The following is a 21,794-nucleotide window of genomic DNA, read 5'->3' as shown; positions in this document are numbered from 1 at the left end:
TTAGGGTATTACTAGATCACTTGAATTGAGAAAAAACAAACTAAATTTCAATTTGTCATAAAGAAATAGACAATTTTTTCACTTTTCACATTATTATAGCATAGTGTGTCTGACTTTTACAGGGAACTGCAAAAATTCCACTTTGTGTATTTCATGATTTGTTTCCATTCAAAATTCATTATTACTTCCTGTAGAACTCTGTGTTAATTGGTAAGGATACAGAGATAAAAAATAAGCTAGCACCTGCCTTCGAGGACTTTAGATTCTGCTGTGCTGTAGTTATCTCTGCAATTTGTTTTGTTTTATGTTTACCTGATAGTTTTGGCAGATAGGAAATAATCAAATAAAGGGTGTTCAGTAGATAGACTTAAAAGCTTAAGTGAGAGGATTGATGAAAACTAGATTTGATGAAATGGTGAATGGGCAAAAAGGGGAGAGGACTGCTCAGGAAAATGGCTGGTATTTGAATTCTGTAGTTTTTTTAAGGTGCCACTACATAACTATATCCAGCTCTGATACCAAAATATTGAACATGTGCCCAAAATATCTTAAGGTTGTATGTGGGATTATGGATAGAACCAAGGGAATAAAAATAGTAAGGAATGGTCTTAATTATTCATTTTTTTGTGGTTTTCCCACAGCTTCTTGAAACTTACATGAATGACAAATGCCAATAAACAGATTTTTTTAATGACGATTAGTCTCCAAATCAAGAAAAAACTGTCACAATAAGATATAAACATTCTAACTTGAATTCTGCTAATTTTCCTACTTAATTCTCTTAAATAGAAGTTCAATTTGGATCATCATAACATCTCACTTTTATATAATATTTTAAAATTTTCAGAATGACATACATTATTTACTTCAGTCCGAGTATGATTTGAGATCTTGTGTTTCTTTTTTATATCTTTTTATTTTTCAAAATACATTCAAAGATAGTTTTCAACATTAGTGGCGAGTTCGCCCTTTTCATTTTAAAACTAACAATTTGATTTTCCTCTTTCTTTTTTTAATCAAATTTACTAAGGGTTTATCTATTTTGTTGTTTTTTTCATAAAACCAACTCTTAGTTTTATTTATTAATTCAATAGTTTTTTTCAATATTATTAATTTTTCCTTTTAATTTTAGAATTTCAAGTTTACTATTTGATTGGGGGTTTTTAATTTGGTATTTTTCTAGCTTTTTAAGTTGCAAGCCCAATTCATTGATCTTCTCTTTCTCTATTTTATTCAATAAGTCTCTAGAGATATAAAATTTCCTCTTATTACCACTTTAGCTGCTTTCCACAAATTTTGGTATGATGTCTCATCGTTGTCATTTTCTTGAGTGAAATTATTAATTGTGTCCATAATTTGCTGTTTCATCCAATCATTCTTTAAGATGAGATTATTTAGTTTCCAATTACTTTTTGGTCTGTTTACCCCTAGCTTTTTGTTGAATGTAGTTTTTGTTGCATCATGATCTGAAAAGAATGCATTTACTATTTCTGCCTTCCTGCATTTAATTTTGAAGTCTTTATGTCCTAATATATGGTCAATTTTTTGTATAGGTTCCATGAACTGCTGAGAAGAAAGTGTACCCCTTTCTGTCTCCATTCAGTTTTCTCCAAAGATTTATGGTATCTAACGAATGCAAGGTTGAGATCTCCCACTATTATAATTTTGCTGTCTATTTCTTCTTGCAGCTCTCTTAATTTCTTTTTTAAGATTTTAGATACTACACCACTTGGTGCATATATGTTTAATATTGATATTGCTTCATTATCTATGTTACCCTTTAGCAAGATATAGTGCCCTTCCTTATCTCTTTTAATTAGACCAGTTTTTGTTTTTGCTTGATCTGAGATCTGCTTTTTTGACTTCACCTGAAGCATAACAGATTCTTTTACCTTTACTTTGTGTGTATCACCATGCTTCGAGTATATTTCCTGTAAACAACATATTGTAGAATTCTGGCTTTTAATCCAGTCTGCTATCGGCTTTTACTTTATGGGGGAGTTTACTCCCTTCATATTTATAGTTAAAATGAATAATTCTTCATTTCTTGCCATCTTGTTAACCCCTGCTTATGCTTTTCTCCTTTCCTTCCCCTTTTTCCCCCTTTCCCAGTATTAAACTTGTGAGCACCACTTGCTTCTCACAGCCCTTCCTTTTTAGGATCCCTCTGCTCACCTTAGAATTCCTCCCTCTTTCTTACCCCTTTTCCTCACAATTTATGTATTCCCTTCCACTTTTTCACTTCCCTTTTCACTTTTCCTCTCCCACTTTTCAATGAGATGGGAGAAATTTCTCTGTAAATCTAATATGGCTAATATTTTTCTCTTTAAGGCAATTCTGATGAGTGTAAGATACACCCTGTGTTTATCCCTCTCCTTTCTTTCCCTCAAATATAATAGTTTTTCTTTGCCTCTTCATGAGATATAGTACCCCCACTTTACCCTTTTTTCTAGTACAATTTCTTTTCTACCTCTAGTTTCTTTTTTATATTATTACTGTAAAACCAAATTATACATGTGTTCTTTATGTATATTCATAACAGAAATATAGTTCCTAAGATTTCTTTTTACCTTTTTATGTTTCTTTTGAGTTTTATATTTGGAGATCAAACTTTTTGTTGTGTTCCGGTTTTTTCATCAGAAATTGATGAAATTCACCTATTTCATTGAATGTCCATCTTCTTCCCTGGAAAAAATGCTCATTTTGTCTGCATAAGTTATTCTTAGCTGCATACCAAGTTCCTTAGCCCTTCGGAATATCAGATTCCAGGCCCTTTGATCTTTTAATGTGGATGCTGCTAGATCTTGAGTAATCCTTGTTGTGGCTCCTCTATATTTGAATTATTTTTTCCCTAGATTCTTATAGTATTTTTAACTTGGTCTGATAGTTCTGGAATTTAGCCACAATATTTCTTAAAGTTTTGATTTTGGGGTCTCTTTCAGTTGATGATCGATGAATTCTTTCAATGTCTATTTTACCCTCTGTTTCTATACCATCTGGGCAGTTCTCTTTGATGATTTCCTGGTCTAGTGTCTAGGCTCTTTTTTTTCATCATAATTTTCAGGAAGCCCAATAATTCTCAAATTATCTCTCCTAGGTCTATTTTCCAGGTCTGTTGTTTTCCCAATTAAGTATTTAACATTTTTCTCCATTGTTTCATTTTCTTTTTGTTTTGCTTGACTGATTCTTGGTGTCTCCTCAAGTCATTCATATCCATTTATTCAATTCTGATTTTTAATGAATTATTTTCTTCACTTACTTTTTTATTTCTTTTTGTAATTGTCCAAATGAATTTTTAAGTGCATTGTTTTGTTCTATGGAATTTTTTTTCCATTTCACCAATTTTATTTTTTATTTTTTCCAATTCACTAATTCTGTTTTTCAGGGATTCGATTTCTTTGTCCACTTTATTTTTAAATGAGTGGGATGGCTTACCCAGACCCGCTTGCCCAGCTTCCCTTTCCTTTCCCCATTTTTTTCTAGCTCTCTTGTAAGAGCCTTTTTTAATTTCTTCTATGAAAGTCTTGTGTGTTGGGGATCAGAACATATCCTCCTTTGGGGATTCATCTGGAGGCAATCTGTTTTTAGTATCCTTGGGGTTTGAAGTCTGCTCTCTATCCATATAAAAACTATCTATAGTTAGAGTTTGCTTTAATTTTTTGCTCTTTTTGACAAAAAAGAATCAAAGAAAAAAATAAACAAACAAAAAAAGTAAATATGGTCTGCTTTTTGGGCAGTATGGTATTACCAAGCTTCCCCTACAGATTGCAGGAAGTAGCAATGAAGTAGCAGGACAGCAATGGCTGTGCTGCCTGCATAGCAGCCACTCTCTGAGACTCTGAGAGCATGCTGAGTACCAGTCCTAGTGCTGGGTGGGTGGAGTCAGGTCTCAAGAAACCCCAGTGTTTCAGTATTGAAGTCTTTACCCCCTGTGCTTATAGCTTCTCTGCTGATCTACTGGCTTGCTGCCAGGGAAAAGAAGCTCACACTGGATAAAGTTTTCCCCACAAATTTTCCAAGGGCTGCAACTATACCCCCTCCCTCCAGTCTTCTCAGTGTGGGCTACCTTCTGTGCTCTTGCTGCCTGCCTGCAGTCTATGCCTGGTCTAACTATCCCCACCCAAGAGCAAAAACATTTCTGGCAAATTTTGAGGATATCTTCTGTTGGTAATGTATTCGTGGACTTTTTCAGTCAAGCACTAATTCTGAGGCCTTGTCATGAAAAAAAGTATTCTGAGGTCAAGAAAGAGTTCATAAATTTGTGTGTCCTCTCCACCATCTTGGCTGGAAGTTTGGTTGAAATATGTTTTTTTTTAAAAAATACACCTTCACTCAGAAAATGATTGGAAGAGAGAAGAATAGCCTAAAGCCTTTCCAGATAACTGTCAATAATCTTCTTTGATACTATATTAAAACTCCACAAGTGATAGTTTCTTAAAGATTAGTTGCTAGGCATTGACTCCCTTCTAACACCCTATACTAAGATAAGGTCAAAATGGGTTCATGATTTAGACATAGTAATATTATAAGTAAATTACCTCTCAAATCTGTGGAGAAGAAAGGAATTTGTGGCAAAAAAAGACCTAGAGTTCCTTTTTGAAAAACAAAATAAATAATTTTGGTTATATTAAGTTAAGAAGTTTTTGTATAAAAATTAGTTGCAATGTGGACTCTCAAGCCACATCAATGATTTTTTTCATTTTTCACTTCCATAAAATCTATGAATCAATCTTGTATTCCAAATGGGTCTGATTTTATGCCTGATTTTATAACATCATTGGTAATTTGGAAAATATTTGTTCACTGAATCATGTGGATCTTCCAAATGTTGACATATTTCATTAAGCAGTATAAAAGATTTCATTTGTTAGTGTGAGTTTGTTTCATTGTTAAATCAAGGGAAAAATAGTATTGGGAAGCTGTCAGGCTCACAGTGGTGTACATAAGTTTTCTAAAATTCTAATTTTCACTTGAAAGTTCAGATTTTATTATTGGAAACAAATGCTGTCATTTGTTTTCCTTTATATGACAAGCTTACTTTGTTCATTTTAGAAAAAAAATGAATACCTGTCTGCCAAATACCTGTCTGAATTATCATCCTTTTCCTCTGTTATTCTTTCAGATAAAAATGGTATTCCATGAAGAAACTGGTCAGTTCCTCTTGTAACTCAGTCCCTCAAGTTCTTTTTCTTGGGATAGCCATAGGCAACTGTGATTCTATGGTACACAGAGTGCTGGATTTGGAGTCAGGAAAACTCATGATCTTCCTGAGTTCAAATCTGATCTCAGATACCTACTATTTGTGTAACAAATCACTTTAACCCTGTTTGCCTCAGTTTCTTCATCTGTAAAATATAAGGAAATAGCAAACTATTCCAGAGTCCTTGATGAAAGGGTTTTGAGAAACTCCCTATCAATTGATAGAGAGTAAGTTTTGTGGTTGTGTGTTCAACAATTTGTTATATATCTTTTTTCAGCTACAAAGAAAACTTTTGGGTGTTCATGTACCATACTTTGAGAAGGACTGCTTTAAGTCATGATGCTATTCCACTTAAAAGCTCACATTGTTTTTGTGCAAATCAATAACATAATCATCAGTGAACATATTCAAATGTACAAATTAAATTTAAAAATTAAATGAAAGCTCTTTGGATTTGGAGGCAGGTCAAATATGGGTTGTCCTACCTCTGTGATTTTCAGTAAGTTTTATACTGTAATCTCTAAATTGAACTGATTTGATTAGATGATCTGTATTGTCCATTCCAATTCTTATTCTATGATTCTACACAAGATTATAAAATTTCATTACTTGTAATTTATTTTAAAATGTAAGTACCTATTTATTTTAACAAAATAGTAACACAGTGATCCTGTCTTAATATCTTTTTTCCTGATTTTTTCCCTTCTATTCATTTTTCCCAGACTTTATTAGTCTGTTACATAGTTATAGTCAGTGTACATATTGTTTTGTTCCTGGTTCATTGATGTCATTTCATATTTCTTTATTTCCATCATATTTCCATTTCTTATGACACAGTAATAATTCATTATATTAATAAATCACAATTATTTAGCTATTTCTCGAAAGCTAAGTTACACATCAGCTGGTTTCAGGGTCTTTTCTGTGGTTATGATGATGAATCATGTTACTAGGAATTTTTCTGTATAAATAAGCTCGTTTTTTCTTGTTAGTTACATGCATAGGGTATTGTCATATATCTGACTGGGATAATTGAATTTAAAGACCTGAATAGTTTTGTAAATAATTCCCATTTTCAGTAATAACTTGTTGTGAAAAAAAGTACAGATCCAGGAGATAACAGGGTTGAACTCTATCTCTAACATTTACTGACTGTAATAATAGCTGTCTTTTCTTCAAAGGCTACCTTCCATCTTCTCTGACTTGTATGTACCAATGTATGTATGCATTTTCTCCTCGCATTAGAATATAAGATCTTTTTGCTTTTTATTTTTATGCTTACCTTTTAATACAGCATCTATCACATAGTAGCATTCATAAGTGCATATTGATTAAACAAGTCATATCCTCTCTTTATCTTGGATTAATACACCCTACCTGTCTGATACTGTTGTTGTATTTTATGCAAAATACTTTGGAAACTAAAAGTATGACACAAGTATAAACTATTACAGTTATCATTGGTAATAATAAGATATTTGAAACCAAATGCTTTCTTATAGAGAGTGCTTGGATTTCTCAATCTCTATTATGAAGAGCTCTAGTTCTCAATCATTGGAAGGATACTTTTCAGACCTAGGAAGAGGACACTCACTTTTTGCTCTTAGGATCTACCTCAGCAGCCTTGGCCTGCTTTGTCTTAGAAAGAAACTTTCTGATGAGCAGGCAGCATGTAGGGCCCAGCACAGCTTTTAGCATATTGTTGGAAATAGAGTCACTGGTGTAACCTCCAAGTAGAGAACCTGGCATATTGATAGGGAGTGGATTTTGTAATTGTGTGTTCAACAATTTGTTATTTGTGTTTCTCCAGCTACAAGAAAAGAACTGAACTAATCATGCTTAGCTATAGTTCATAAAATCTTTTGTTGTGTGTTTTGAATATTCAGGGAAACATACAGTTTATCAGTTCACAACAATCTTTGATAACTGAAGGTTTTATCTGTTTGTTTTGAACAGACAATGATACAGATAATTTACAAAACTGTAAGGCAAGAAACGACAGAACTTATGCCTCCCAAATATGCTGTATTAATGCTTTGGGCTTCTTTGTCTAACTCTGTTCCTGTAAGTATATATACTTGTATTATTTTTTTAAAGAATAATTAATTGTTGAATGGATGAATGAACATTTGTTATTAAAGTAAAAGAAATGCTTCTCCTATGCCTCTCCCCTTTGACTTTTTACCATTATCATGGTTTACTTTTATTCTTATCAACATTTTTGGTTTATGGCAAAGGCGTCAACAATGAAACAGTCCTTTGGTTCTATAAGTAATAGCAAAGTATAGGAAAAGAGGGCCATGAGAATAGGGACTGGTATGAAAAGGAAGACAAAGTATTCTCCTGTGTTTGATGTGTAAATGATACTTCCAAAATGCAAAGAATTAATGCTTCTTACCAGAGAAATAATAATATCAACATTTACATTTAAATGTCACTTACTATGTATCAGACACTATGCTATGTGCTTTATAAGTATTATCTCATTTGATCTTTAAAATGATCCTAAAAGGATACGATTATTATCCCCATTTTATAAAGGAGGAAACTGAGGCAAGCAGAGGTTAAATGATTTGCTCAGTAAGCTAGTAAGTATCGAGGCTAGATTCGAACTGATTCCAGGATCAACACTCTATCCATTGCACTATTTAGCCAAAAAAAGAAGTACCTTGACCAGGTCAGTATACAAAGAATAGAGTGCCAGAGAGTAGTTAGGAAGCCATTTTGGGAGGATTTCAGCAAAAAGTGATCAATAAAATAAAGCAAGGCATCATAAAACTGAAGAGGAATTTAGAGATCACCTGGTTTCTAATTGCTATTCAGTTATATCTGACTCTTCATGACTCCCATGGACTACAGCATACCAGGTTCTCCTCCATTATTTCTCGATCTGTTGAAGCTCATGTTTGTTATTTCCATGACACTTTCTATCAATCTCATCATCTGTCATCCCCTTTTTCTTTTTGCCATCAATATTTCCAAATATCAAGGCCTTTCCCAAACACTCTAATCTTCTCATGTAGCCAAAGTATTTAAGTTTAAGCTTCAGTATTTGACATTTCACTGAATAGCCTAAACCACCTAGCTTAGCCCTCTCATTTATAGATGAGAGGTGCCCAGAGTGAGAGGATCGCAGAAATGGAGAATTGGAAGAGACCCAAGCAGCTCCCTACTCTAATCCATATACATAAGAAAATCTTAATAAAACTTAACTAGCCACTGATTGATGACCTCTAAGAAGAGGGAACCTACTAGTTCTTGAGGCAGCCCCTTCCACTTTTCTGGAATTCAGTTGTTAAGAAATATTTCCTGACATCAAACCCAGATTGGAATTGTGAACTGATACAAACATTTTGAGAGCAATCTGGAATTATGCATAAACAATTATTGATCTAGCTAAGTTTACTTTCAAAGATGATTAGGGGAAGAGGAAAAAGAAGCTATGTGTTCCAAAATATTTAAAACAGCTCTTGTTATTGTGACAAAGAACTGGAAATTGCAGGGATGTTCATCAATTGGGAAATGGCTGAATAAGTTTCAGTATATGATTGAGATGGAATGTTATTGTGCTATAAAAAATGTTGCGTTCAATGATCTTAGAAAAATATGGAAAGACTTGCATGAAATAATGAAGAGCAAAATGAGAAGAACCAAGAGAAAGAACACTGTATATAGTATCAGTAATATTGTTTTAAGAATGACTTTATGGGAAGAAGCCATTTTGACATTAAAAACATGCAAATTAAGTATAAAGGACACATGGAAAAAGATGCTATCTCCATCCAGAAAAAAACCTGATAAATATAATTATGCACAGAATAATTTTACATATAACATATGTTTCTATCTAAAGGTAGCCATCTCTAGGGTGGAGATGGAATGGGGGGGGAAGAAAAAAGGATAGAAAGAAAATAAATTTATATGATAACCTTATTATAGATTTAAAAAGAATAACAGATTTGCAGTTTCATCAGCAATTACCTTTTTTATTATACTATGTTATGGAAATGGATGTTTTATTCCATAAACCAAAAATAAAATAAATAATTGTGAAGAAAAAATTAACCCAAACCAAATTGGTCTCTTTGAAACTTGCACCTATTGGTTCTATCTTCTGGCATCAAAAAAAACTAGTCTGATCTTTCCTCACTATGACAACCTATCCAATAATTGAAGACAGCTATTAAGTTCCAAGTCTTTCTTTCTCCACACTGAAACATGTCAACCAATCTTCATATGACATGGATTCAAGGCTCTTCACCAAACAAAGTTTCCTCTAGATGCTCCTGTTTACCAGTGCTATTCTTATATTTATGATGCCAAGAACTGGAAAAAATGCTGTTAGTTGAAGTCTCTTGAGGAATTACTATTTGCCCTTCATTCTCTCTCTTTTCCAAAAATTCTTTTTAATTAATTTATTTACAATTTAAATACAAAATAGAAAAAAATTGCCATTTGCACAGAACATGAGAGGATTCAAAATATGAAATAATAAATTTTCATTTCAAAAAAAGTGTATATAGTAAATACTACATAATGTATTCAGAGATGTCCATCTTTTCTTTATTTCCTTGTAGGTTTTCTTTTGTTTTCTACTATGTTCTTTTTTTTCTCCTTTCTTTCCCCTCTCTCCCCCAGGCAGGATATAGATATATTTGTGTATGTATATGCCTGCATGTGTATATGTATGTGTACATATACGTGTACATATACACATGTATGTATGTGTGCATATATGTGCACACTGACACCTACATATATTCATACATACGAATGTATATATATAGATATCTATAATGAACATAGATATTTATGTACATCTATATAAGGTTATACTATGCTAGTTTGTCCCCTGCTTCTCTGAGTTAACATTTCCCTTCTTAGGCTCAAGTCTTTACATATTTTTCTAAATCCACCAACTCCCGTCATTTCCTGTGCCACAGCAATATTCCAACCATATACTATCCAGTTTTATATTATTTAAAACATTGATTAATATGGCTAACACAGTGTATTTCCTCTATTTTTCTCTTTTGATTGAATCTATTTTAATTTTATCTGAGATCAATGATTGCTACCCCTGCTTTTTTCTAATAAATTCTACTCCTGATCATTATTATTATATTTGTGTGTATTTCTCATTTCCTGTCCCTCCTGACTGCTCTCCTTTACTTCTATTTTGCTATCTTGCCTTACAATTCCTTAAACTACCTACACATATACCTGCAAGGATCCTCTCCTCTCTCCTTTTCCTCCCACCTTTTCCCTCCCTCTTTATCCCATTTCTGTTTATCTACACACTTTATCTCATTCTCATACATCTACATACCTTTCTATACTCCCCTTACATTATTCCCTCCCCCTTATTTCTTAATAAATTTAGAAGACTTTTATACCCCTCTGTATCTCTATATCTATCTATCATCTATCATTCCCTTTTTAACCCATAACCTGATCTAAGTAGGATTTCAGTACTACCACTCCTCCCCCCATCTATTGCCTCTTTGTCAGTTCTTGTTATCATGCTTCATTAATATAACCTAATTAGTGTTTTTACCTTTTCCTACAGTTTTGCTTTTTAGAATCACATCATAGTGAGCTCTACCCCAATATTTCTTTTGATCTACTCACTTATTAATGGCAGTTTTAGACATATGTTTTACATTTCCATGTAAGAAGCATAAACAGTTTATCCTTACTGAGTTCCCTTGAAATTAATTTTTGGTGTTTGCCTGATATTTCTCTTGGATTTTCTTTGCCAAATTTTCTACTGAGTTCAGGTCTTTTTGCAAGAAGATTCTGAAAGTCTAGCAATTCATTGTATGTCCATTTTTTTTTATTCAGGATTATGATTTTTGTGAGTATGCTATTTTTGACCATAATTCTACTTCTTTTGCTCTTGATATATAGTGTTTCAAGATTTGTGGTCTTTTAATGTAGCCACTCTTGAGTCTTATGTGATTCTAATTGTGACTCCTTCATATTTGTTTTTTTATGTCCCTAATGATATTTTCTCCTTGATCTGGAGGTTTCAGAATTCAGCTATGATATTCCTATAGGATTTCCTTATAGGATCTCTTTTAGGTGGTGGTCAGTGCATTTTTTTTCTATTTCTACTTTCCCCTCTAGTTCTAATACTTTGGGATAATTCTTTTTAAAATTTCTTACATTATATCAAGATTCTTTTGTTGGTAATAACTTTCAGGCGCTCCAATTATTCTTATGTTTCTTTTCTTGACCTGTTTTCCAGATCTATTATTTTTCTTATGAGATGTCTCTCATTCTTCTATTTTTTTCTTTCTTTATGTTTTGTTTTATTATTTCTAGGTCTCATAACTTCTCTAGTTTCCCCTTGCCCAATTCTAGTTTTCAGGGAATCATTTTCTTTCTTAAAGTTTCTGGATTTGATGCCTTGACTTGTAAGTGAATTGAATTTAAGTGAGTCAGAACTTTGCAAAATCATTAACTTTACTCTCTCTTCCAGAATCAAAGAATAGAGAGATTAATGCTTTTCCTTTCCTAGAAACTTAATATAGGTCCAGATTGTTTTAGTTTTTTGGAATGTCAATTCATCTTAAGCTAATAGTCCACCAAGACCCCCAGATCATTTTTTCACAACAACTGATAAAAACATGTCTTCCAACACTGTTTTTATACTTGTGAAGTTTATTTTTTCTCCAGAATTAAAACTTTATATTTATTCCTTTTGAATGTCATGTTATGAAATTTGACCCAATGTTCTAGTACTAAGGGTTGTTAACTAGGAGCCCATAGATTTCCAAAGGGTCTATGGATAAATTTCAGGATATCTATGAATTTGGATAGCAAAACAAAACAAAACAAATAACATCCCCAAGAGTTTCATTAATGTCTAACTGAAACTTACAATTTAATATTATTCTATTACATTCATATATCATAATTTATTTAGTCTTTTCCTTATTGATATGCTCCTTAATTTTCAGTTCTTTGTTACATAAAGAGAGCTGATTTAAATATTTTTGTACACATATGTCCTTTCCTTCTGACTGTGATCTCTTTAGCTGTAATAGTAAGACTACTGGCTTAAGGGTATAAACGGTTTAGGGACTTTTTGAAAATAGATCCATATTATCTTCAAAACAAGCTGGGGTAGTTCAAAGCTATGCCATTAGTTTTCCTGTAGCTCCTTTACCACTTTCCATTTTCCTTTTTTTCACTTTGGCAAGTCTGATGGATGTAAAGTAGAAGCTCAGTTGTTTCAATTTTCATTTCTCCAATTATTAGTTATTTGGAATATTTTTTACATTATTAATAGCTTGATTTCTTCCTTTGTGAACTACCTATTCATATCGTTGGTCCATTTTTAATGTTCACGTGGACTGTTTGTACCCTAACTATGGTTCAACCTTCTGAGTTTATATTGACCTGGTCAGCTACACTTGTATACACTAGACCTTAGCCCCCAACATAGTAATGTCATTTTGACATTATTTTGACTCTCTTTGAACAGTAACAAAAGGACAATAACCAATTTTTACCCTTTAACTAAGGGGAATTTTTCTTTAACAATAACAATAGCAACCATCATTTATTTAAGATTTGCTAAGGATTTTGCAATATAGTGTCCTATTTGACCCTTACAATAACCTTGAGAAGGATCTTCTTGATAAGAAGATACTGTTACTATATCCATTTTTGAGATGAGGAAACAGAGACTAATAGGTGCTAAGTAACTTGGCCAGCAATGTATATGTCTGAAATAGGCTTTGAACTTAGATATTCCTGTTTCTAAGTTAAATCCTCAATTTTCTCTTCCACCTAATTGCCTCAAGTCTTTCAGTCTCCATGGGTCTTAAGTTTCCTCACTTAAGAAATAAACAGTGATCTCTAAATCTTCTATCTACTCTATACTTTTTTTTTCTAATCTACATAATGCATATAAAAGAAAACCTGTAATTATATTTTTATCAGTTGACTTAATTATCTATAAAATCATCTCTTTTTTCTGTCACTTTGTATAAAAATATTCAGATATGATTTCTGCAAAATCCTTCCATGTGTCTCTTTAGAAATGAACATAGTAATAATAGTAGTTCTTCCTCTTGACCACAGAGGGGAGTACTGGACTCAATTTAAATTGTATATTTCAGTCTCATAAAGGAAAAAAAAAAAAACTCACAATATCTTCATTTGAACCTTTTCCAGAATAATCTCAGAGAAATGAAGACCATTTCTTTTTTATTTCAGAACACTATTTTTTATAGCTAATAAAATTTTTCAGACGATTTTGTTTGTTTTTTATTTGTGTGTTGTATTTTTTTTTTTAACATATAGCAAAAGGATCACAGGAGTTAATAGTCAGAAAGTCTGGATTTGAATTTTGATCTCTGAAAACACTTAGACTAGATAGTTGCAGGCATAACATAAACTTGTAGAATTACAGTTCTTAAATCTTAGAGGACATGGAATCTTGATAACATTCTTGTAAAGTAATCATCCAGTCTCTATGTGAAGACTTCCCAGTGAATGGAACTCACTAACTTCTGAGAAACTTCTGGATACTTCTTAAGTATACAGAATACTTAAGATATATTTCCTATAGAACCATTTTTCCATTTAATAATATTTTTTCCCAAAACACATAAAGATACCTTTTTAAATTCTTTTTTGTAAGATTTTGAGTTCAAATTTTTTTTTCTCTATCCCCTATCCAAGACAGCAAGGAATCTGACTTAGGTTATATATATATATATATATACACACACATACATACACACACACACACACACATCATGGTAAACATATTTCTACATTAGTCATTTTGTCAAATAAGAATCATAGCAGAAGGGAAAAGTCATGAGAAAGAAAAAAAATAGTGAAAATTATTTTCTGGATGTGAGTAGCATTTTCCATCACAAGTCTTTTGGAATTGTATGGAACCAAATTGTGTAGCCCGTCTGTATTATCTATACAGTAGTCATTCTATCCTGTATGGCTAAGGAAAACAAGCTTTCATGTAACCCTTTAAATACCTGAATACAACAATTCTGCCTTTCACCCCAAAGCTTTTTTTCTCAAAGTAAGCACTCTTGCTATTTTAGCCAGTTTTTGATTTTCATACTTTAGTGTCTCCTCATCACTTTGCTTCTGGATATAATTCTCCTTGTCAATATCCTTCCTAAAACATGGTACCTAAAACTGAATGCATGTCACAATGTAAACTCAGTGAGACTATATCTCCCCTATTTTGGATGTGGGGAGGTTAAGGATTAGGGATAGGGATAGTCCGAACTTGTTATTTTGTTGGTACAAGGAACTCCGGAATGAGAAAATTCTTGGTGCCTGTCCTTCAATTTGTGGTTTAAAAGTTACCATTGAGAAGTAAAGTGGGGGCAGCTAGAGGCACAGCTTTGAAGTCCTGTCCTGAAGTCATGAGGACTTGAGTTCAAATTTGACCTCAAACACTTAACCCTTGCCTAGTGGGCAAGTCACTTAACCCCAATTGCCTCAGCAAGAGAAAGAGAGAGAGAGAGAGAGAGAGAGAGAGAGAGAGAGAGAGAGAAAGAGAGAGAGAGAGAGAGAAGTAAAGAGATTTTTCCAGTACATTGTTTTTGTCCTTTATTGTTGAAGAGAACCAATGACAACAGGAGGTGATGTCTTGACTCCTGCATGAATTGGATTTAAGTGAAGAAGAGTGGAACAGCCTCATTTTCTCAAAGTCATTGAAATCCAGTAGAAAGAGAAAAGGCAGAGTGAGTGGTGATGGGTGGGGATCCAGTGCATGATCTTGCCATCTTTGCTCCCTGACCAAGCCCTAAGCACTTCCCAGCACCTGCTTCAGCTACCTTCACAACCACTGGATCAAATTGCTCTCATCTGCCCATTCTACCATGCAAAGTCTTCACATGCTTAGAGTAGATTTTATCAGGGTATGGCTGCAGTGCATGTTGTAGCTTCTTGGAGCCACAGGTAGAGCTGGATGAATCAAGTAGACATCAAATATGGCTGAAATCATGGCTATTATGTTTCAGAGGAAAGATCTAAATAGAGATCTTCTCTGACTTTGAGATTTGCTCTCTGCTGTGCCAAGATGACTGTCTGATTCTAGATCTCTGATTCTATTAATATAACACATGAGCCCCAAGCCTCCATGCTACTTTCTGGTGTTGAGGTGACCCTGGTTCTTCAAGGCCATGCCAAGAGAACACATGGTCCTACTAAGTTGAAAAAACTGTTTTTGAGCCCAGGACAAACCATATTTTATCTGAGAATCAGCTTAGCTACAGTCATGTTCTTAACATTTCTGAGTTTCAGTTTCTCTATCTGTGAAATAGTTGTAACTATGTCTATCACAGCAGCAAATCATAAATAAATGAAAGCTAGAACTATATCTAAATACTATGATTATAATAAATTATATTAATATAAGTTATAACAAAATATTATATAATATAATGTGTGTAAAGTATAACAAAATTATAACATATCAACATAAAAATACTAATAAAAGTATTAAAGTATAAAAGTAATTATATTAATAAATAAGTAAAAAGTAATAAAACATTAGTATTAGTATTGGGAAGAAGTTACAGTTGCCATTAATTTAATACAGATAATCTTTCCAATTACAATACAAATATGAATTCATATGTTCATACTCATGTGATCCTATACAAATCACTTAAATTCTGTTTGTCACAGTTTTCTCAAATGAAAAAAAAAATTATAGTAATTATAGCAGTTTCCATGCCACATATCTCCTTCCCCTGCCCCAAACCATTGCAATTTAAATTTTTAACCTACTTTTTTTCCCCTTCTTTTTAAGGTTGCATATTGGACAATTGCTTTTATTCTTTATCATCCTTCTGTTTACAAGAACCTTATGGAAGGCATAACTTCTGTGTTTGGTGAAGCAGGTACAAAATCATAACTAGTTAATAATGGAAGACTTTTTGATGCTGGTGTCATTTGCTTATTTTAAGTTTTACTATGACATTTTGCCTTATCACAAGAGACACAACCCAGAAAATCCTTATACAAGGTGTCCCAGTGTGGTATAGCAGAAAGATATCTGAACCTAAGGGTAAATGTTCAAGGCCTACCTCTGAAGCTTTCTACTAAGATGATTTTAGAAATGTTACTCTCTCTATGCCTCTTTTCTTCATTTATAAAATGAAAGCATTAGATGAATTTTAGAGTCCCTTGTTCTAACTGTGTGATCCTTTGACTACCACCCCCAGAATATTACCCAAGAGCTTATTACAACTAATAGAACTTGTTATTCTACTTTCATAATTCATTGATGGTTAAGAGAAGGGAAAGATAGTTTAACTTCGCTAATATGATATCATCTATCATCTTTTACCTGAGTTTCATTGCCTATTAATGTATAATTCTTATTTATAATTTATAGTGTTATAGCCATCAAAAATAGGTGCTTTCATATTTGGGAGGGTGATAAGGCAATTTGGGGTTGTAACTTGTCCAGAGTCACAGAGCTAGTAATTTTTAAGTGTCTGAGTTTTAAGTTGGATTTGAACTTAGGTCCTTCTGACTCCAGGGATGATGCTCTTTCCATTGCGCCACTTCAACTGCTCCCAAGATTGTTTTTTAACTCTACTTTTTACCCTTTGCTTCACAGAAAATGCATCTTCCTGTGTTTCTCTGAATTCTTCATATTATTTATTCCACATAACACATATAACACTGTTATTAAAGACCTATTTTTATAAACTATTTACATAATCAAATGAGATATATTTGTAAAACACTTAGCACAGTGCTTAGCATATAGTTTAGCTGTTTTTATACTTATTTCCTTCTTTTTCTTCTTTTTTGATGAGTGCTATCACTTTTGGTAAATCTGCATAACTGAAAATGTTATTTAAAATTCCTTATGTCTTTCTCCATAAATTTCCTGAAAAAAATAGTTTATGAGTAGTTAAGACATAAAATAATGATATCTATTTTAGATTTCAAAGTGACTCAGTTCAGTTTTTATTCGATATTCCTTTGCGTAAAGTTGAGGCCTAAGAAAAATCTCCTTTCTTTACATGGTCATGGTACATGATGAGGAAGGCCTAGGATTAGGTACAGTTCTCCTTATACCAGTTTAAGAAAAAAGATATTTTAAGTTAAAAAGATCAATTTCTATATTCATGTACATAGTAAATGAGAATTGTTTGGTTGACATTGAAATGAGAAAATAATTTATGCTTTGAAAAGAATATACTACAACAAAAAAAAAAAAAAAAAACCTTTGGCTATTTCCAATGAAAGTAATATGCTCCCCCCTCACCTGAATCTCTCAGAATTCCTTTTTTCAAAACTTTCTGGTGACACAGTTGACCTGAAGCCTTTGCAAATTGCCTTTCATTTATCTTGCATTTATTTATACATATTTTGTATATGTGTATGCATATGCTATGTTCCCCAATAGAATATAATCTCCTTGAGGACATGGACATATTTTCCTTTGTCTTTGTAATGCCAATTCTTAGCACAATGTCTGACCTAGAACCCATACTTAATAAGTGCTTGCTAATTAAGTATATGTTACTTTTCCAGATAACTCTTTATTAGACCATGGAGTTGCAGAGACAGAAATAAAGCAATCCCTGACCTAAAGGATCTTATATTCTGTGGTGGAAATCACCAAGAATTGTCGACATAATGCTTATCCCACAAATGAGAGTTGTGATTTTTTTTAAAGAAAAAGACTCATTCATAATCAGAATACCAAGAAGATAGCCATCAGAATTGGTTGCAGAGTTAACAGGAACTCACAAATGACAAATTTTAGAAACAAAGGCTTATGATGGTAGCTTTGGAAATTGTGACACTTTTTTTCTAACCTACTTGTACTTCTATTTTTTTAAATAGCTTTTTATTTACAAGTTATATGCATGGGTAATTTTATGGCATTGACAATTGCCAAACCTTTTCTTCCAATTTTTCCCCTCCTTTCCCCCACCCCCTCCCCTAGATGTCAGGATGACCAGTAGATGTTAAATATATTAAAATATAAATTAAATAGAAAATAAGTATACACGACCAAACCATTATTTTGCTGTACAAAAAGAATCAGACTTTGAAATATTGTACAATTAGCCTGTGAGAGAAATCCAAAATGCAGGTAGGCAAAAATATAGGGATTGGGAATTCAATGTAATGGTTCTTAGTCATCTCCCAGAGTTCTTTCGCTGGGTGTAGCTGGTTCAGTTCATTGCTGCTCCATTGGAACTGATTTGGTTCATCTCATTGCTGAAGAGGGCCACATCCACCAGAATTGATCATCATATAGTATTGTTGTTGAAGTATATAATGATCTCCTGGTCCTGCTTGTTTCACTTAGTATCAGTTCGTGTAAGTCTCTCCAGGCCTTTCTGAAATCATCCTGTTGGTCATTTCTTACCGAACAATATTCCATAATATTCATATACCACAATTTATTCAGCCATTCTCCAATTGATGGGCATCTACTCAGTTTCCAGTTTCTGGTCACTACAAAGAGGGCTGCCATAAACATTCGTGCACATACAGGTCCCTTTCCCTTATTTATGATCTCTTTGGGATATAAGCCCACCTACTTGCACTTCTAAAGTGGCCAGGAACATTCAAATGTAGTCTGCAAATATAAAAGGGATGAAGAAATGAAGTTTTAGTTATTTGCATCATAAACCACAATTTGAGAGTTCATTCATTAAATATCTGTGTGCAGGGCACTATGCTAGGTTCTAGGGAAAATATAATATATAGACCAAATTCAAACTATTCCCTCATGCAACTTACAGTCTAAAAGTGGATGTCATTAGGCAGCTAGCTAATGCAGTATGTAGAGTACTGGACCTGGAGTTTGGAATATGAGTTCAGATTTGGCCTCATTCATTTAATAGCTTTGTGACCTGGGTCCTGACTTAATTTATGTCTGTCTTGTACATAGTAGTAGTCACTTAGCAGATGATTGCTGACTCTGGGTCTAATTTTGTAAGGCAATTTGCAAACTTTAAAGTACTATAGAGATATTAGTTATTATAATCATCACAGGTAATTTGAATACTCATGCATGTATACTTTCATCAGTGTGGGTTGTCCTTCCTTGGATGCAGATCAGAATCCATCTATTTATATCTATCCTGTGGTACCAGTCTCTATTTCTTCTAATAATAAGTTCACTCATGTGGGGTTCACTGAACATGTTTTCCAAATGCTAGTGGCTTTTCTTACTGTTATTATATAAGAGCAGTGTTACAGTGTCTTCTATCAGTTATCTCTTGCTCTCTCTTTGGACACTCAAATTTCTTTGATGGAACTTTACACAGAGAAGGAGGAAGTAAGGAAGAAAGAACAATGACTTGAAAGTAAGAGGACCTAGGTTTTACTACTAAGAGACCAAGTCACTTTACCTCCTTTGCTAGAGATTCCTTACCTGTAAAATGAGAGATGATCTTCAGAGACCATTAGTTTCTTTGATTCACAGCTAGAGGTATGTTGTAGAATGTTTAATAACCAGCTCTGAAAATATATGCATAACACATTTAAGGTTTAACCTGCATTATTTTTTCCTTAATAATAGCTTTTTATTTTCAAAATATATGCAAAGATATTTTCAACATTTACCTTGCAAAACTTTGTGTTCCAAATTTTTCTCCCTCCCTTCCTCCCATCTTTCTCCTAGACAGCAAATAATCCAATATGTATTAAACATAGTATTTCTACTATATTATTTGAATATTTATCATACTTCACAAAAAAAAATCAGATCAAAAAGGAAAAAGTAAAAGAGAAAAAAGTAAGCAAATTCCAACAAAAATGGTGAAAATACTATGTTGTGATCCACACTCAGTACCCACAGTTCTCTTTCTGGATGCAGATGGCTCTCTCCATCACAAGTCTATTAAATTGGCCTGAATCACCTTATTTGGTGAAAAAAGCCATGTCCACCAAAGTTCATCACATAATCTTGTTATAACATTGTGTACAGTGGTCTCTTAGTTCTGCTCATTTCACTTAGCATCAGTTCATGTAAATCTCTCCAGGCTTTTCTGTAATCATTCTGCTGGTCATTTCTTATACAACAGTAATATTCCATAACTTATTCAACCATTCCCCAACTGATGGACATCTACTTATTAATCTGCATTAGTAATGATTTCTCCATCAATTTCTTAAGTCTAGACAATTAACAAAACAAAATAAAAATCAAGCCCTGGTTTGTAGTGTTTGCCCCTTTCTGGGATAAAAGAGCCCATATAATTCCCTGTAAAACCATATAACCAAAATGGTTGTAAATAAAAATATGGGGTTTTGTTTCATGGAGATCCTAAGGTCATTCAAAAAGTTTCTCAGTTTCTTAAAGACAATCCAGCCTGTTCATCTGCTTAACTTATGAAACAGAAAATAATGAATAGTGAAACAATGAAAAAGGAATAGGTCAAGGGTGAGAATTGAACTCATTTTCAGACATATTGAATTTAAGGGTCCTTTAGGATAAAGTAGAACTATCTTTTTAGGTAATCTGAAATACAGATCTAGCTATAGTGAATAATTAAAATGTTTCTGACACTTCTCAGGAAGTCAGGAAGGGCCCTGCCAAAATATTTTAGCCCTTTTCTGTTTTCTTAGCTAAGTCTATATTAGGTGCTAAGATTAGGGTAGTTAATTATTGTAGACCCTGAACATTTTGTTTCTGTATTTCCAAATTAAATGTGATCTGTATGATTTAGTGTGTGCTCTGAGACAATGTTGACCCTTCTCCAACTTGTACTTGACACACTCCCCTTTGATGTTCCACGAGTTAGATTTTTTATTTTAGAGAGTATTGTATGTCTAAGAGTCTCCAAATTTTTCTGCAATTATCATTTGTTGTTAGCAGAAACATAGCATCTAACTCTTGATTAGTGTCTAGAGATCCTAAGCATTTCAGGTGTTGCTTACCTTTGCAGTTTAGAGCTAGTGAATCTAGCTAATTGGTGATGATTCTTGAAAGGGATATAGTACTTTTACTTGCATAAAATTAATGTGGATTAGGGTGGGAAGGATATTTTCAAGTTCACTGAGCATGATTTGCTTTGTCATGAAGTTATATTTGAGAATATCTAAGTACTAGCTATACTGGTTTTATCTTTAATTGGTAAGCTAGTCAAATGTCATGTAGAATTTGGTCTCTGAAACCAAATCTGATAGCCAGAGTAATTTTATCATCATCTTATATCATGAAGTGAATTACATACTTATTTTTTTAGCTTTAAATATGTATCAATATTCTTTTTTCCCATTAAAAAATATTGTACATCAACAAAATAAATCCTTCCATATATACAGCATAACACAAAGAAGGATTTGCATGAAACTACACATCTCTATTATATACAGCTTGCTTTTCTTTTTTAAGTATATAATAAATTTGGTATTTTACTTTCAAAGCTGTTCTAGTTGCTGTGATTCCTTCTGGTCTTCCTTGTATTCTCTTTTGTACATTTCAAAAATAATGTTTCAGTGATTTTCTTTTCATTTTCTTTTCTTTTTTGGCAATGCTATATCTAGTTCCCCTGATCTTCCCTATTTCCCCACTCCTCCATCCCAATTTAGAAAAAGAAAAACAAACACCTTA

The 21,794-nt window shown here is 33.0% G+C and overlaps 1 protein-coding gene across 1 annotated transcript in view; it reads left to right on the top strand.

The window, feature by feature from the left end:
- Positions 1 to 21,794, top strand: part of LOC127561821 (24-hydroxycholesterol 7-alpha-hydroxylase) — a 125,687-nt gene that overhangs the window by 32,319 nt on the left and 71,574 nt on the right. The window contains exons 7-8 of the mRNA XM_051997095.1: positions 7,157 to 7,264; positions 16,008 to 16,098. Coding sequence (XP_051853055.1) covers positions 7,157 to 7,264; positions 16,008 to 16,098 — 199 coding nt within the window. The remainder of the gene's footprint in view (positions 1 to 7,156; positions 7,265 to 16,007; positions 16,099 to 21,794) is intronic.

Source organism: Antechinus flavipes, chromosome 4 (genome assembly GCF_016432865.1).
Source record: "Antechinus flavipes isolate AdamAnt ecotype Samford, QLD, Australia chromosome 4, AdamAnt_v2, whole genome shotgun sequence".
NCBI lineage: Eukaryota > Metazoa > Chordata > Mammalia > Dasyuromorphia > Dasyuridae > Antechinus > Antechinus flavipes.
The sequence above is the reverse complement of the archived record's forward strand: the minus strand, read 5'-3'. Positions and strand labels throughout refer to the sequence as shown.